Source organism: Diadema antillarum, unplaced genomic scaffold (genome assembly GCF_040938485.1).
Source record: "Diadema antillarum isolate AM-2024a unplaced genomic scaffold, OU_Dant_1.0 seq00001037_RagTag, whole genome shotgun sequence".
NCBI lineage: Eukaryota > Metazoa > Echinodermata > Echinoidea > Diadematoida > Diadematidae > Diadema > Diadema antillarum.
Window position 1 is genome coordinate 15135 of NW_027271869.1, and position 19385 is coordinate 34519.

At 38.1% G+C, this 19385-nt stretch overlaps 1 protein-coding gene across 1 annotated transcript; it reads right to left on the minus strand.

The window, feature by feature from the left end:
• Nucleotides 1-8036: 8036 nt before the first annotated feature.
• On the minus strand, nt 8037-11148 carry LOC139742923 (uncharacterized). The gene is made up of 3 exons (XM_071653431.1): nt 10581-11148; nt 8636-8806; nt 8037-8125 (listed from the first exon to the last, which is right to left on the minus strand). Exons 1-3 carry the CDS (start codon nt 11146-11148, stop codon nt 8037-8039), a joined length of 828 nt encoding a protein of 275 aa, XP_071509532.1.
• Nucleotides 11149-19385: the final 8237 nt, after the last annotated feature.

The window sequence follows — 19385 nt, forward strand, 5'->3', positions numbered from 1 at the left end:
GGGGGTCTTTTTGATCGCACGTATGAACTGAATGTTGATTACCTATAGACGGTAATTTAATATAGGCCCTGCCGACATCCTACAATGGGCAGAGCTGTCTACCGGTGAGATCGAGGACCGTATATTACATCATTGTCACAGATACCACAGTACATCCGCCATGTACGGTAATAATTTGTGTGACGTACGTGTGATCGTGATTTGCGCAAGCGCAGTTGTAGAACGTCCGCGGCTGAATGCCAAGCAGAAACATTAAATACATGTAGTGATAATTGCACTTGAATCTAGATCGTTTAAATTATTCTATCAGTTTTTAAGATCAAACGGGATAAACAAATTATATTCTACATAGGCTACATGTACGTCCTCTATTGACTAAAACCAAACTAAAAAAAAATAATAATAATAAACCCCAAAGCTCTCATAAAGCAAAATAAACTTGTGCTACCACTCTCGCTAGCCCTGAGTTACCCTTCCTAGCGGAGGTCTTCGGGGATAACTACTACAAGGTACAAGGTACTGCATATAGCACTAACTTACATTTTGGACGAGCCGTAATTACCGTTGTTCAAGGGTCGGGTCCCGTCACTTTCACGGAATTAAATCACATCGGGGGGGGGGGGGGGGGGGGGGCTACTTTTAACGGGACTGATGTATACAATAATCCAATTGGAATGTTATCCCATTTTAACCCATGGCTTTTACCCATGCACCTTCTTCATATATTGGAACTACCGTCATGACCATGTGACCAATTACATCAAAACACACCAGATATAATGAACATAGTTTTTTTTAATATGTATACAGGTGTATTCTAGACTTGTATCGCCCTTTTTATGAAATGTGCTGGTGGATTACTAGCAATTGCATGAGATGAATATGTTTTGATGTGTCCCCCCCCCCCCCCCCCCCAAGGGTGGTGGGGGGCGAGTACACGGCAACATAATTTAGGCCCTGCCGATATTCGCCACCAGTATGAGATCGAGGACCGTCCATTATCGCAGATACGTCCGCAGTGTGAGGTATATTTTTTGTGACGTGTGATCGGGAGTTGCGCAAGCGCAGTTGTGGAACGTCCGCAGTTGAATGCAAATTTAAACATTCAAAATTGATAATTGCTCTGAATCTAGCTCGTTTAAATCATTCTTAACAGATTTTAAATTCAACAGGGCTAAATACTTTTGTTTCTACATGCTTGTACGTCCTCTACTGCACAGCACTAAACTCCATTTGGAGGAGCCCTAGTTGTTCAAGGGTCCCTGTCACTTTTGCCAATTTCAGTGGGTCACGTGCCAACTGGTTTCAATGGGGACAAATTCTATTGTTTCACTTTCCATGTACAACAGTACTCCCAATTGTCAATGTGTATTCAATAGGGATCTCCAATGGGGATTCAATTGGATATTCATCCTTGGATAGCCAAATAAGAAAATTATTGTTTCATTTGGAACAGAAATTAACAGTTGGCCATATTTTGGTTATAGGTACGGTATGTGCAATGAAACTTAGGTACACTGGGGCATAAAAAGCATGGATGTTCCCAAAAAAAGATGTATATGTTCCTTATTATTCCTCTGTAACACCACTCTTTTCTTAGTAATTTCCTTTCTTATTTATTTAATTCATTCAATGGACAACCTTCATGCCACCACTAAAGAAGTTTTGTCATTTATTAAGCTTTGTTCATACTTCCACCGCAATGTGATATGTGTTACCAATATACATATTAACAATTTGCTGCCAAAACTCATCACAACAATGAAACTTTATTACGATATCTCAATGCTGTGATTTGGAAATAGATTGACATTCCTTCAACTCAACTCAACTGCATCGCAGTGCAGTGGAAGTATCGTTCTTATCGTTCCAGTTTTTTTTTTTTTTTTTTTTATCCGGGTTTGTCCCGTAACGGAAGTGGCCGGAATTACCTCACAGCACTCACAGCAATGGTTCTCACACCTTCTCGGCACCTCTACCAATTTGGGGCATCCTCCTTTCTTAAGCCAATCTTCCAGGGGGCATTTCATGAAGCATTTTGTCCGACAAGTTGTCGGACAAATTGGGCTCTCAGCCAATCAAATGCAAGGATTCCAATAGCTTGTAACAGTTTGTCAGAAAAATATCCGACCAAAATGCTTTATGAAATGCCCCCCCCCCCCGAGCTCTTAATTCCTCCACCTGCCTCTTTCCCTCTTTCCACATTTTCTTTGGTCGATCTCCCTTGCTTTCGTAGCTCATTTACTTTAAACTGTGACACCTTCCTCAGGACATCCTCCTCCTTCTTCCTCAACACATGTCCATACCATCACACTCCATTTGCCTTTGCCAGCTGTTCCATTGATTCCTTCAACCCAAGCATCTCCATTATATCCTCAGTCACCCAGTGCCCAGTCACTGGGTATTCCCCTCCCCTCTTGCACAACCTGACACTTATAGTTCCATCATCACAACAACCCCTATCTCTCCACTTGAAATAATCATATCTACATCAAAAGACCTTTGAGTTTGCAAGAATCTGGTTAGAACAAAGAAACTAATATACGTCCAGTCTGACGCACATTTAATTATTGGATGCATGAAATTTGTCCCAGGCAAACTAGGACACTAAAGGGACATTGTATTCCACACCATTTCAACTCTACAATGACGAAAAAACAAAATATCCAGCCAAATAGTAAGTACGCGATCAGAAAACATTTGTTAAACAGTCCACCATGTCAGTTGGATGTTTATAAAGGTCTAAACTTTAAACAACATTCACATTATGTCACTTCAAATTGACAGATGACACTTGCAAGCTTTGTGGGACATTATGCTAATCTCAGCCTAATGTCACACTGTCCTGAATGATGTTAACTCCCGATGGACACAAGATTATGGAATTTTTAGAATTTAGTGATCAGGAAGGTGCTCCAGGAGGCCCAAAAACACTACCAGCGGTCACACAATGTTTTCAAAAGCCAACACAAATGACTACGGCAACACCAATGTGACATTTTCCATAATCGTGTGTCCATCGGGAATCAAAATCGGGGCAGTATGATGCCTGCTTTAATGTTGCATGGCTTTGACCTGAACTGTGTAAAGACCTGTTCCTTCTCCTCTGGCCACTCAGTCAATGTACTCTGGAATTAAATGGCACATACATGTAACACTTCTACCACGAGTGGCATATTTTCCCTCTACACAACAGACACAATGTCTCATTGAAGCAATACCAGCAAAACTCAGAAGCAAAAGTGTACCTTCACATGGCAAGAATTAGATTTAATCACTGTTATACAAATTGAAGCACGATATCAGACACGTGTCTAGCATGGTGCCGTAATTCTGTGCTCTAATGTACCTTACCCTTCATTATAGTTCTAATATACTTCAATTATGGATGATATTTGCATCAGACAGATTTTATTGTAGTTCTTTTTTTGGTGACAGTGCAGTGATTGAGTGAACATAAATGTCCGAATGCAATAGCAATGCGAAGGTGTCATGCCTCAACATACATGATGCATGCACAAAGACAGCAATCATTGCAAATTATTCAAATACATACTATGTAGTCCCGTTTTTACTGACACAATAAAATTAACAGACTATAGCTCATATGTGTGCTACTTTTACAGCACACAAAAACTCTACATGTCATGTACATTCCCACTGCACATTCCTCATTTAAATGTAAAAAGAGTGCAGTGACAACCATCTGAAACACCTCGAGTGTTGTTTGTTTTTTTTAATTCATGTGACTTTCAGTATCTGTATTGATATCCTAGTCATTCTAATTTGCACTCTAATGTCATTAAACTCCTTGCACATTTATGCATGTAACTGCTAAACACCAATTTCAGTCATTGGAATTGTATTCACATTCGAAGTGTTTGAGTGTAATTATACAATAATACCATAAGACAAATAAGCTGTAACTACTAACTACTTTACAAATGTCTAAGGATTTATAGCTAATATGCCAAATACAAACAATGAACATCTTAAAACATTTAAAAAATGCATCAACGAGTGGGTAACACAAGCCAATATACCATTACACTGCCACCTGAAAGTCGGCATGCACTGTACTGAGACAAACTAATCCCTTCATAGAATTCTAATTCCACCTGAATGAAGTTCAATCATTACCATTTATTAAAACTATCTCAATTCATAATCTAACTTTTCCTTGACCCTGTACACTCTTAACAAAATATTAAATTCTCAAATGGTAATAGATATGTCATGTGGTTAGAATCTTAGATATTCTAAACTAAGCCTACGTAAAGATAATTACAAAACCTTCAAACTTTTAAGAGCCTTCAAAAGGTTCTTACCAATAGATGTCCCTTATCTCATTTTTGTTTTTTTGTTTTTTAAATGTCCCCTCAAGAACCTTGAGGTACCCAGGTTTCTAGGTTCACCTCTCACAACAATTTCCTAAACATTTTTGGTTCTAATTCAAGTTTACTTTTTTTTTTTCTACAAATTGATCTACCATATGTGAGGAATCGACTGTCTGATTTGATCAAACCAAGAGTGCAGCTTTATGTTCACAGATGTCTGGGAGTAATTGTATTATGTCATTTTCTTCAATTCTCATCTTTTTACCAATTTTTAGTGGAAATAACAAGTTACAACATATACCTCAAATACAAGGTACTGCAAAATTAGAATTCACTGTTGCAATCAATAAATGGTCCCTTTAAAAAACACTTTACATTGAGGTATTGACCAATAGTCATTACCAATGTTCTCAACAAAAATCCATGAAACTACAACTACTGGGCTAGTCAATAAAGTGTGAACTTGCCAACAAGAAGTGAAATATTCTAATGGAATAAATCTACACACCTTTTTATTTGGGCTTATTCAACCACACGTGCTTGTTTTGCATTTGCGTTCTCAAGGTCAAAATTGTAATTACATTGCATCAAAATGGCTCACTTCATTTGTGGAAAACTACAAGATAATACAACAAAATCTTCAAAATCATAACCACTGTGACGAGTCACATATAAAGTGTGAGCTTGCAGACAAGTAGGCCTACGAAATTTTAATGGAATAAATCTACATGTGGTTTTAATTAGGCTTAACTCAACCACAAGTGTTTGCATTGTATCTGGGTTTTCAAAGTCAAAAGCATATATACATTTTTATCAAACTGACTTGCTTCTTTTGTGGAAAACTATATGATATCCTGTATTGTAGAAACTACAATATAATACAATATAATACGAAATCTTCAAAACCACAACCATACTGTGGCGAGTCACATAATAAAGTGTGAAACTGCCAACAAGTGCAAGACATATGAATAGAATAAATCTATTTTCGTTTTTAGGCTCAATTCAACGACAGGTGCTTGCATTGCATCTGGGTTCTCAAGGTCAAAAGTGTATATACATTCCGTTAAAATGACTCACTTTTGGCCCCAACAATTGCAGGCGCATACTTTTGATGAGAAACTTTTTGAGGTGAAGTTACTTTAAAAAAGATGATTCAATTATGCAACAAAATGCCTGATAAAATAAACAAGTTTGAAATTTGTTCATACTTGGAAATGATCCATGATCTTCTTTCTTAGAGAACAAAACAGGATCAATTCTTCATGTAGGGAAAACAATCTTATTTTTGTAGTAATTAAGATCTACAAGCATTATATCACCACATAATCATATTATAGGCCTACATACTTTTTTTTCTGAAATCAGGATTTGCTAAGAATGAGCAAGCCCACTATTGTTATGGACAATTGCCTAATTGATTTTTTAGTTGAGGTTCAGGACAGTTGAAGAATGTGGTCCTCCTAATCTGGTGTTGACAGATTATGATGCCACACTTCCTCATATGTACCAACATGCTAACTTCTTAAAATTTTTGTGTGCCATTGCCTGTCATTTATATTTCCATCATTTCACCTCACTTGAAATTTGAAATGTACCAAACTTGTCAACATAATTTTCTGTGAATTTGTATATCTACATGTCAATCAATCGAACACATTTTCTGGTAGTTTACGTCATTTACATGCCCTACATGTATTTATACTTGATCATAAACTAATGCATATACACTGCAATCGGGAGGCTGAAGTGAAATACACTTTATTATTTTGCTAGTGCTTCAATTCAACTATTCACCAGCAAGACTCACTAGTAACCCAAATTCATACATGTATTTCACTTGTTAAGTGACCTCCAGTGTCTATTTCATGTGTTGTTTCCCCTAATTTCCTTGCATTTCACCATTATGCACTGGTCTTTGCCCAGTTTCTTACAGCCATATTGAAGTGCAAGCCCATTTCCATTAGAAAACAAACCATTGATTCTACACTTGAAACTTCTTCATACTTAGATAAATATCAAGACAAGAAAAAGTTTGTCCCACATTAACTTTTCTACATCTGTAACCAATGAGTTAAATGTTGATCTTTTAAATCGCAAAACAAATGTTGCATATATTTGTGCTCATCTTCAATTTTTCTTTTTAGCCAAATCTTGTGTGACAAACTGTTTTCTTTTGTTTTGTATTTACTATCAGTAATGTGTAATGGTTTGCAAATACAGATAAATAATCTTGCATCTTTATGAAAACAGGCAACTTACTGCAGTTCATTTCATTGTGGAAGTTAAGTGGACATAAAATGTGATAAATACAACACCAACCTTGTGGCGTTGTGCCACTGCGTCCATTATCACATAATTTGCAAAACAAATTCAAGCCGTATGATCCATCACTGTCCATGGCCACAATGAAATAACATGATTATGCAATGTAGGTCTAGTCCACCTACTACATGGAGAGCTTGTTCTTAAAAACTTCATTTAGTATGTATCTATTGATTTGGAAACATCAAAACAGTTACAATCTGGTATTCTTGACTCGATACAGCTGAAAAAAGAATATCCATGTTAGATCCTATCCAAGAAATCTAATGGATCCGCCTTTCTAATCTGATTCCTTACAAAATCTTTAATGTTGTGCCAATCCCGTCCCCGTAGTGATTTTTCACACTTAAGGCACTCTTCACACTGAGCTTTTCCTGGTAAACTTGTTGTTTCAAAACAAGTCTTCAGTCTCTTTGCTACAGCCAGTTTCTCTTCTTTAGTCCATGGTCTCTTTCTCTTCTGACCCCTTTCTCGTTTCGTACCTTTCACTTTGGAACCTGAATGGTAAAAACGACAAACGTTTACATTTGAATTTATCCAGCAAAAAAATGTTACTTGTAATTTCATAGGCATGAATGGCGTTCCAGGAAATGGAAAACTCATTGGCTTGCTACTGTTACTTTCAATCAGAGGTAGGTTATACATAGAGTACAAGGCTTGTAATTTAGGCCCCAGTCCCATATAGTTAGAGAATCAACACGGCAGTCCTGGACCATACATGGTGGCTACAAGGACCATACCCCCCCCCCCCCCCCCCCCCCCCCCAGATGTCACCATCTCCCTGCACCGTCAAGCCCCAGTTCCATATATACTATACAGGCCAAAAGTTTGGACACACCTTCTCATTAAAAACGTTTTCTTTATTTTCATGAGCACCCTTTCTTGTAATTACTGCTTTGAACACTTTTGGCATTCTCTCAATGACCTTCAAGAGGTAGTCTCCTGAAATGTTTTTCATGTCACAGGTGTGCGTTACTAGGGTGAATTACACTGTATACAGTGGATTTTTTTTTTTGGTTGTTCTATCAGCAGGATTGGAATTATCAGTTGTGTTGTGCAGAAATAAGTTTAGTACACAGCTGACAGCCCTATTTGACAACTGTTAAAATTCATATTATGGCAAGAACTATAATGAGCTTTTAGAAAAATGAGTGGTCATCATTACTTTAACAAATGAAGGCCAGTCAGTTCAGAAAACTGCAAAAACTTTAAATACAATGTATGTCCCCAAGTGGAGTCCAAAAACCACCAAGTGCTACAACGAAATTGGCACACATGAGGAAAGACTCAGGAAAGGAAGACCACGAGTCACTTCTGCTTCTGAGGATAGTTCATCCGAGTCACCAGCCTCAGAAATCGCAAGTTAACAACGGCTCAGATCAGAGACCAGGTGAATGCCACACAGAGTTCTAGCAGCAGCCCCATCTCCAGAACAACAATTAAGAGGAGACTGTGAATCAGGCCTTCATATGGTAAAATACATTTTTGTACCTGCTAGGAAACCACATGTAGGGGTGTTGCCATAATAATAGGGACACTGACCAGTGACCAGCGACTAGTGACCAGCTGTAATAGTGTGTGTGTTCATGCAAAACATGTCATATGGGGTACTGACAAGAATAAGACATAATGGCGGTCTTTATTGCATTTTCCTTATTTGGACTCCACAAGAAAAACAAAATAAAGGCCATCATTATGTCTTAAACTTTGCTCTGTACCCTATATGACATGGTTTACAAGAGCACACACACACTGCCATCATGAATAAACTCGAATTATCACTTTAAACAATGTGATGAATTCCCCAACCTAACACTAAGGGAATTAAAGCTCAACTAGCAATTATTTTACAAAAAAAAAAATACCATGGCAATGTCAAATTTTTATTTTTGGTTCCGTTGAAATAACATTCAATTTGGCTCTGCGTCACTGTGTGAGCAAAAAGCTGCAATATAGCAAGACTATTTTCTTACCAGATTTGATCACTGCCTTTACTCTTCTAACTGCATTTTCTTTGTCAAACTGGCCAACATCAGAATGCTGTAGCTGGCTAGCATCTGTTGATACTTCAGCATCCATGACTATGTCCTCTTCATCAGCATCATGATCTACATCTGGATCAAGGGCATCGTCTAGTGGTACTTCTGGAAATGCAAATTCAAATTGGAGAATAAGATGCAAGAAATCATTATAAAAGAGGCATTTCACAAACCACAAAGGTTCCCAGCCTTATGGTAGTAAAAGGGGACATCATTGCAATCAAAAGATACCAGAATTGTATCTAAGTAAGCTCAAAATAATTATGTGGTAAACGACACTCAGTTTTGGGGGGAATTTCAAGGATTAGCTCATCAAACTTTTGATTATGAAGGTGAAAATCAGTAAACATATTTACACCAAAACCACAAGATACTAAAATCTTTTAAATTTTGGCCAAGAACACCACCTCACATCATTGTCGTATTGGGTCATGCAACATTCATAATGATAAATTATCAGGTAGTTAAGTAAAAGGGTTGACATATTTTTTTAATTCTGTCACTACTTTGCCTTATCATGAACTGCCTGTTGGCCTGATACTAGATTGTTCTTCAGTGGTTTAGTAGTATAAAATTATCAAAAAATATATCTCTAGATTTATATGTTCTTATTAAGTTATAAGCATCAGCTTCTGGAATTAACTATATTGGTTCTAATCTAAAATCATTTACACACTTAGACCTCTCCTTTTCCTTCTCTATTCTTCCCTGCTCCTCTTTCCTTGTTCTTCATTGTCCAGTATCTGTCTGAGGGCATTTCCTCAAATTCTGTTATTTCTGTGTATTGAGTTATTGTTGTTGTTGTCGTCGTTATGTTTTTTGTGGCCGATTGCATATCTTCCTTTCCGTTCAATTTTCCTGGCACACCTGGCCCCATAGTGTCTGTGCCACAAATGTGATATGTTACATAGTTTATACGTTTGCATCCTAAAATCCTAGTAAGTATTGTTTATAGTATCAGCATCATTATATTAATGAGTAAAATGTACAATAGTATATAGAAGAATTTAAAATGAATATATTGGTATAACAAATTGGTGCTGTTGTTGTTTTGTTCCAGTGTTCCACGTCTTACAAGCGTGGCTTTTTTTAGTGGAACACTGTTTTCCATCATTGTGATTATTTACTATTTTTGTTGCCATGACAAAGTGCATTGTTTCTTTTTTACGACATCATTCGTGTATAATATACTTTATATTGTATTGAAAAAATCCTTTATCAGACGAGTGCAAGAGAAATGAAAAAAAATTGTATCACTTTGGATTATGTCAACTTTTTCTTTTCTTTTCTATGTGATGATGGAAATGAATAAACTATTGAATTGAATTGAATTGAATTGAATTGAATAGACCTTGATTAAGAATATCGAACAATTTTCAAAACTGCCTCATTCAAAATTTAAAGCATACCATATTAAATAGTAGGCTTTTTAATCTTGGGAACTGACACTGTTTTATGTACCTACCAAGGTGTGAATGATCTCTCTATTGATTATTGAACTGCGATCAGGGAGACATTAAAGGCCTACATCCATTTTTTTTTTTTTGCGGGGGATACAAGTAATTTTTTCTTTGTTTTCAAAAATGATCCTGTTCAGATTACAATTATACATAAAAATAGTTATTGGGCTCTGTGGTGCTCTGATAACAATATCAGAACAAGCAGTACTGCCCACAATCTGTCTAACTTGAAGTACATGTACGTAGTGAATGTGTATGAGATAATGGGCCCAAGCCCTGTATACCACATGTTCTATGCACATTAAGTTCCACGCATTAAAGAACATCAATTATAACCGCATTATCTCTCACCCAATAATAACATTTCAGTCAAGCTTCCCAGAGTATATTAAGTGAATATTATTTAGTTGATAACATACCTTCTCCTTCATCAAGCTGAACCTCATCAAGAGTTGATCCATGAAGTTTACCAAGGGAGCCTTTGTCCATGCACATGAGAATCTTGGAAACCTTAGCTACTTGCATGACATGATCGGGAAGACGGTAAAAGTTCCGGTGAATGCGCACATCGTGTCCCATAAAATTGGCCAGCACATCAAGCTCATTGTCTCTTAAGTTCATCACTTGTGAGACCGTGGCAATATGCTTGCGCAACCTTGTAGATGTTATGTATGAAGGCTTGCTTGCACCACAAGATATGCTGAATTTCCTAACCACATCACTCCCTCTGATGTGGCCATTAGAACTTGTCAGGGCAAACACATAAGGATTGGTCTCATACACACCAGCATCTCCTCTCTTAGCAACCAACAAGTCCATACTCCTTTTCATCTCATTTGTAAGAAGAACAGGAACTGCACGTTGTTTCTTCCCCACAATTTCCAGACGCCACAGGTTTTTACCGAGTTTTGCTTCCCATTTGGACAGGCCATAGTCGTCAGTCACCTCATCACCTTGCTTACACTTGCTGAAGTCATCTAGTTTCATTTTGCTGACTTCTCCAGATCGTTTCCTGTTAAACACTATTATGGATGTCAATGTCAGCTCAGCTAGGTATCTGTACTCCTTAGATATGTCCTCATCTGTTGTCTCTTCATTGAGTTTTGTGATGACTTCTTCAGTCTCAGTTTTCAGATATGATGTAAGTTTAACTACATCCTTTGTGACAGGTAGGTAAGTAGGATTGTTCCTCTTATTCTCATTCAGGGTGCGTAATGCGTGACTCGATACACTCTCTGTCCACTTCAGCTCGCAGAGTCTGATGAATTGGTTGCATCTTCTTTCCATGGCTTCATTCTCTTCCATGATTGCCTGACCCAAAAGAACACCAGCTGCCTTCTTCAGGGTATGACCAAGCTTTAGGGCTAAGCTTGGCGTTGTGTAAGTATGACTCTTCTCATCAAACCCTGAAATGTTCCTGGTTGCTTGTACAATGTCCGTGAACTTGCTGGGATGGATCAAATCTGCTAATCCTGCATTCTTGTCAGCAGTTACCTTTCTATACTCCAGTACTAATCTTCCAGTTTCCCTCAGTTTGGTTCTGATGTAATCAAATTGGTCTTCATCATGGCCAAGTTTAAATGCTAGTTTCTCTGCCAGCAGTCTAGTCAGTTGATCTCCTTTAATAAAAGAGGAGACACCATTCTCATCTTCTCGTAGGCCTGCATAAATTTCTCTGACTTTTGTGGACATACCAGGAGCTGGTTGCAAAAGTCTTCCCTTTTTGATGCAACTTGTTTTTCGCTTCTTTTGAGATGTTTCATGCTTCTCATTTTCATCAGGAACCAACTTACAACTGTGTTTCCATAACTCTCTTTTACTGAAGTATCCTTTGCATTGATGGCAAGGCACATACTTCTTATAGTCAGCATCATAATTCGGTCGATACACAGTTATGATCTCGCCTTCTCCTTCTTGAAGTACTGCATGATTGTGTAAGTAATTGCCCAGATTTCTCATCTTGGTTAATAGTTGATCCTTCAAAACCTTGTCAGTTGTAGCTTTCCATCGAACTACATCCAGCTCATCTTTATGTCCCTTAAATTCAGCAAGATGACGGGGCAATTTTTTGACGTACTTCCTGCAGAAGGGACAATATGAGCCTTTGTCCCACAATCTTTTGCCTTTTGTGTTGTGTGTCCGCATAACCGTTATTTTTTTCGTCCCTTCATCAGTTTTACTGGCCTGTTGCTCACATTCAGACTTGCTGGGATTTGGTGATCCTTGTGCCAACTTGCCCAATGGCTGATGACACATGTGACATTCAGCTGATGTCCCTGCTTGTTCAAGTTGCTCACTCTCTTCCTCTGATGCATTATTGCTGTGATTTGGTGAAGTTTGATCCACATACTTTCTCCAGGATTTGTGTGGGATAAACTCTTCATCTTCACTATCTGTGTTTACATCCTCAGACTCGGGAACATAGTCATCATCTGTCAGTTGGTCACTTTCTCCCATTGAAACCACAGAAGGACTGCTCAAACCCTGACTGCCATCTGCATCTGTTCCCTTTTCACCAACGAGATAACATTCCACTGATGTCCCAGTTTGTTCAAGATCATGTTTCCCCTTTGATACCTCAGAATGATGGCTCAAACCCTGACTGCCATCTGCGTCTGTTCCATTTTCATGCACTAGATCACATTCCGCTGATGTCCCAGTTTGTTCAAGATCCTTATTTTCCCCCTTTGATACCTCAGACGGACTGCAGAAACCCTGACTGCCACCTGTGTCTGTTCCATTTTCATGCACTAGATCACATTCCGCTGATGTCCCAGTTTGTTCAAGATCCTCATTTTCCCCCTTTGATACCTCAGACGGACTGCAGAAACCCTGACTGCCACCTGTGTCTGTTCCATTTTCATGCACTAGATCACATTCAGCTGATGTCCCAGTTTTTTCAAGATCCCTTTTCTCCCCCTTTGATACCTCAGAAGGACTGCAGAAACCCTGACTGCCATCTGTGTCTGTTCCATTTTCACCCGCGAGATCACATTCCGCTGATGTCCCAATTCGTTCAAGATCCTCATGTTCCTTCTTTGATACCTCAAAAGGATCATTGCTCAAACCCTGACTGCCATCTGTGTCTGTTCCATTTTCATGCATGAGATCACATTCCGCTGATGTCCAATTTTGTTCAAGATCTTCATTTTCCCCATTTGATACTTCAGGAAGATTGCTCAAACCCTGACTGCCATCTGCGTCTGTTACATCTTCATGCACGTGATCACATTCAGCTGATGTCCCAGTTTGTTCAAGATTCTCATTTCCCCCCTTTGATACCTCAGGAGGATTGCTCAAACCCTGATTGCATCTGTGTCTTTTCGTTTTCATGCATGAGATCACATTCAGCTGATGTCCTAGTTTGTTCAAGATCTTCATTTTCCCCCGTTTGATACCTCAGGAAGATTGCTCAAACCCTGACTGCCATCTGCGTCTGTTACATCTTCATGCACGTGATCACATTCAGCTGATGTCCCATCAGTTTGTTCAAGTTCCTCATGTTCCTCCTCTGATACCTCAGGAGGACTGCTCAAACCCTGATCTGGACTACTGCCATCTGTGTCTGTTCCATTTTCATGCACGAGATCACATTCAGCTGATATTCTGGTTTTCTGAAGTTGCTCACTCTCTCCTAGGCCCTCTGATGCCTCATTGCTGTGATGATTTGGTGATGTTTGTGCCACTTCACTCAAAAGCGGCACATCATGTTCTGCTGATTCCTTGGTTTGTTCAAGCTGCTCACTCTCATTGTTCCGACTTCGACACTTTCTTCGCCACCACAGATTTGGTGCCTTGTAGTCATACCTAATTTCATCACCAACTTTTATGTCTTTAATTGCAAACAAGCAAAGAAAAACTTTTCCGCTTTCTTCCACCTTCCTCATCCTGGAATTGCATTCACTTGTCCCTTCCTTTGCATCATTTACAAAACGACCGTTGGACTTGGTCTCAGTTGCATCAATGCTGTAATAAATGATGAACAATATAATGTCCTCGCTTAGTTTGGGAACTGGACAGAATTTTAAGATTTAATTCAGGGCTGGATTTCATTTAATTTAAGTGATTTATAGTTAACCCATATTGTGAGAAAAGCTTGGTTTCATTCTCAAAACAACAAAAGTAAAATTTTGATTTTGGCTTCATTGATTACTAGTTGGCTTCATCTCTGACAGGGACCACAAATATTCCCTTGAAACAAAGTTTAGGGGACTTTCAGAAACAAAATTCCAAATTTAAGAGAAAACAAAAACTGGACATGATGTAGAATACACTGCAGAGCTATGACTTGAAATAAAAAACACCTTGTGTTATCAAGCATTTCATATTAATAGAGTTTGTGTTACCAGGCCCCCAGAACATAAAGGTTTGCAATCAATCATAAAGACACAGGTATTGGTCAATCAAGACCATTGTTTCATGCGCATACATGTATATTCCAACATATCCACTATTAACCAATCAGAATTACTCTTTGAATTTACCGACTGATCACAAATCTTTGTTTTACGGGCCCCTGGTTGTCACCGTATTATGTACCAAAAACATAGCAACTACATTTATGTGTAGCCCAATTGCCAGCTGTGGAAATTGTGGAACATACAATATTAATGTACACTATAGGATAACGCCATGCTAAACCATGTAGGATAGTTTCATGTGTAGTGCTTATTCTGCTGATAAGGTTTTGTGAGATTCAGTCAGGTTAGGCCTACCGAGTCCACATTCAACTGCATCAAAGTTTATACCCTGGACTTTTCAACATGGGAACACATATTTCTAAGTCTTGAGCAAATCATATCTGTCAATATTAGCCCATTTAAAGAGTATTGATCCAATCAATTTTATCAGGGCATGATAAGAAAGTATCCCATTCATGACAACCTGCTGTTAAATAAGTATTCACTGCTTACCACATTGTTTTTCCTCTATAGGAATAGAAGAACTGGTAATGGTGCTCCGTCTTGTACCTCTCTTCCCTTGTTGCTGCTTCCTCCTCTGATATCACGTCACCTTTATATTGCAGTAAAAACTCCCCTTTGGTAAAGGACCTTGTGGCAAAGATCCCACGCCCTTCATGACAGATAAAGTAACAATAATTCAGTACACAAGACAAGCTGTACGTATCAACTGATAAAACAAAATATTTGGTGGTAAAATGCACATTAGAATTCTGCTGATGACTGGCTCATGCCAATTTTAGTTTGGAACGGGTGTATGATCCAAGTTTTAAACCAGCATATTATCAAGCTATTCCATTTGAAATCCACAAGCCATCCCACCCCATGGAGGAATTATTTGTTACATCAATTTCAGTTGAAACAATATTAGCTCATACTGGGTTAAATATCAGTTGATGTTGTGTTATATTTTGGTATAGGGTGTATTTCAAATGGAAGAGTATGAGCACTAGATGCACAAGTTGACTTTTTTAATTTCTTCATTCTTTTTAATTCACTATTTTGATAAGGTGCGATGTAGTAGTTAGATCCAAGCATTATCGTCCATTATCATCCACAGGCTGTGATGATACAGACTTTGATCCTCTTTAATACAGCCTGTGTGCAACTTGGACAAAATGTTTTAAAAAATTGTTTTTTGACAATTTTTGGTCACAGATTCAAGAGATAAATGATTCCTAGGTTGGATTCTAAAAGAACCTTTTAGATATCTGATTTTGAGAAAATTTCAGCATTTGCATCCAGAGACCAAAATTTTTTTTTTCCTTTCTACAAAAATATTTTGTTGTTACAATTTTTTGGTAGAAATTGGCATTTTTAGTAAAATCTACTGCCATAAATAGACTCATTTCCTTAAAAAAAAAAAAAAAAAAAATATATATATATATATACATATATACATAATCAGATGTACATTAGATCAATATGGTAGTTCACAAGTTATAGAGCCCAGCATTGTTTATCACTTGAGCATTAAAATTGAATATGTCTACAAACAAGTCTTGCTGTTCTGGTTAATTAACACTGGCTATTAGCCAAATACTTGCTAATGTTTTCTGACTCACCTATCAGTTTGTTTACTTGTTTGACTTCAAATCCTTGTGGGTCGTCTTTATCCAGATATTTCTTATATTCATCTTGTTTACGATTTGTCTTCACTGCACATGATCTGGTGACCATTCTCTGCAAGAAAAGCAACATTTGTAATTCATACTATGTTCCTATCCTGTTGCCCTCTTGCAGTACCGTATCTATGTATTTTATAAACCAAGTGTTTCTTTGCTAAAAACTAGATTCCAGGAGAGAAACGGTTATCTTTTTTCCTTCTTCCTTGGACATCACTTACATGTACAGTGTATTACCAGTTGGAATCTGGCATGTGTACAACAGGTTTGAGTAATTTGGACAAACTAGGCAAATAAACACACTTCTCTATTATAATTTGCTTGCATGGTATCCATATGCATTCAAACCTTATGTACACAAGCAATAGAGGACAGTCCTCAGTTTCATGTAAAAAATCACACTTTGATACATCCACTCTACCTAGATTATGTACAATACACTTCCTTGGTATCCATACACTCAAACATAATGTACACGAGTAATAGAGGACAGTCCTCAGTTACATGTACAAAATCACACTTTACATCTAATCTACCTAGATTATGTACAATACACTTCCGTGGTATCCACATACACTCAAACATCGTACATGAGCAATAGAGGACAGTCCTCAGTTACATGTACAAAATCACACTTTACATCTAATCTACCTACATTGTAGATTATGTACAATACACTTCCTTGGTATCCATTATTGTACACTCAAACCTAATGTTCTGGTCCATGCCAAAAATAGATCTACAGAACCAAGAGCTTCTATTATAAAAAAGTAGAAGCCAAGAGAGAGACATCAGTTATCTTTTTGTTTTCCCCTTGATGAACACTTATATTTATTACCAGTTGGAATCTGGCATGTGTACAACAGGTTTGAGTAATTTGGACAAACTAGGCAAATAAACACACTTCCCTTTTATAATTTGCTTGCATGGTATCCATCAGTATGCATTTAAACCTTATGTACACAAGCAATAGAGGACAGTCCTCAGTTTCATGTAAAAAATCACACTTTACATCCAATCTACCCAGATTATGTACAATACACTTCCTTGGTATCCATACACTCAAACATAATGTACACGAGTAATAGAGGACAGTCCTCAGTTACATGTACAAAATCACACTTTACATCTAATCTACCTAGATTATGTACAATTCCTTGGTATCCATATACACTCAAACATCATACACGAGCAATAGAGGACAGTCCTCAGTTACATGTACAAAATCACACTTAACATCTAATCTACCTAGATTATGTACAATACACTTCCTTGGTATCCATTATTGTACACTCAAACCTAATGTTCTGGTCCATGCCAAAAATAGAAGAGCTTCTATTATAAAAAAGTAGAAGCCAAGAGAGAGACATCAGTTATCTTTTTGTTTTCCCCTTGATGAACACTTATATTTATTACCAGTTGGAATCTGTTGTATGGATATACAATGTACCATGCATGTTTTATTATTTACTAATAGTTGTAATTGAGGACTGTTCTCTATTGCATGTGTACATCGGATTTGAGCAAGTTGGATAAACCAGGCAAACAAACACACTTTTCCATTCAATGTACTTGAATTACGATTTCCTTGCTTGGCATCCACATACACTCAAATGTAATGCACACAAGAAATAAGAGTCCACGGTCCTCAGTTACTTGTAAAAAATCACACTTCACATCTAATCTACCTACTGTATTATAATACACTTGCTTGGTATCCACACTCAAACCTAATGTTCCAGTCCATGCCAAATACAATGTAGGAGCCAAGAGCTTTTTTAATAACAAGCAGAATCCAGGAGAGAGATGGTAATCTTTATTTTTTCCATCCCTGAACACTTACATGTTTTACCAGTTAGAATTTATAGCATGGATATACTTGTACCATGCATGTTTCATCATTTACATGAATTGAGTAATGTTCTCTCTTGCATGTATTTGTGTACATCAGGTTTGAGTACTTTGGAAAAAAAAGAGGCAAATAAACACTTCCCCTTCAATGCACTTAGATTAAGATTTGCTTGCTTGGCATCCATACACTCAAACCTCAACTCAAGTACACAAGCAAATAGAGGACAGTCCTCAATTATGTGTAACAAATCACACTTCACATCTAATTTACCGAAATTATATATAAGCATCGACAGTGATCAGGACATTCTCATCTCTGATGGTGGCATAATTACAGTGAATACCACTCCATGGCTTGTCAGGAAATTCGAGGGATCGACAATAAAAATATAGTTGTAAGATATTTGCCAATGGTGCCGACATTTTCTTTTTTAGCCTTTTGGTTGTGACGCCCACTTCCGGTATCGGTGGTGATCACTATGTACTAGTGTTTATGTTGTGAGAAAGCGATATCATTGTGCAAGCGGGTCACGCTCTCTAAAGGTAACAGTAAAATATTGTCATCATACTGCGACTGGAGTCCAGTCGCAGTATGATGGCAGATACACAAAAATGTCTATCGAAGAGAGGAAGATGGACGGAAGATCGGCGAGCTCAGCTTTCCAATTCACGGCCTTACTGTTGAAGTCACGCTCGGAGCCATATCCGCTGCGGTCACCCTACGCCGCTAGCGCAGGGATTCTTCACGATCACAGGGCTGCATCATCACATCGTACGTGGTCGTGTGGCTTTCAATGCAAGACTGAGGAGCTCGTCTCTCCGTTTACCATTGCATGGTACGCATCTGTCAGTCAAAAACTTACGAAGTTGGGGGGGGGGGGGACAGTCATCCTCTGCAAATCTCTGTTCTCAGAACCGTCCATAATGATGGATGAAACGACAAAACAAACTGATAAAATTTGATTCTCCGGGTAGCAATTTGCAAGCCGTGTATACTCGTATATATACCGGAAGTACACAGCACAACCGGAAACTCGATCCATGATAGCTAGAACGCACGGCGACCAATCAAAAATAAGCATTTGATACAACGTACATCCCTCTAACGGCTAACTACTTATCTATCGTTGATCCCTCGAATTCCCATGGGTGAATAGGCGATGCAGCAGGGCTGTGTGTTGACTCTGCTGGCAACTTGGACAGCTCTTCACTTGCTGTTCCAGTTGGCCGTCTATTCCTGGCCACCATACATAGGATCTAGCCAGAGCTTTCATCTTTATGATGCCTG

Bases quoted from the DNA above. Each gene is read 5' to 3' on its own strand.
- LOC139742923 (XM_071653431.1), bottom strand. From the start codon at position 11,148: ATGAAACTAGATGACTTCAGCAAGTGTAAGCAAGGTGATGAGGTGACT. The intron at 8,807-10,580 runs GTATGTTATCAA...TTGCATTTCCAG, and splicing joins TCAGCTTGATGAAGGAGAAG to AAGTACCACTAGACGATGCC. The intron at 8,126-8,635 runs GTAAGAAAATAG...TACCATATGAAG, and splicing joins AAAGGCAGTGATCAAATCTG to GCCTGATTCACAGTCTCCTC.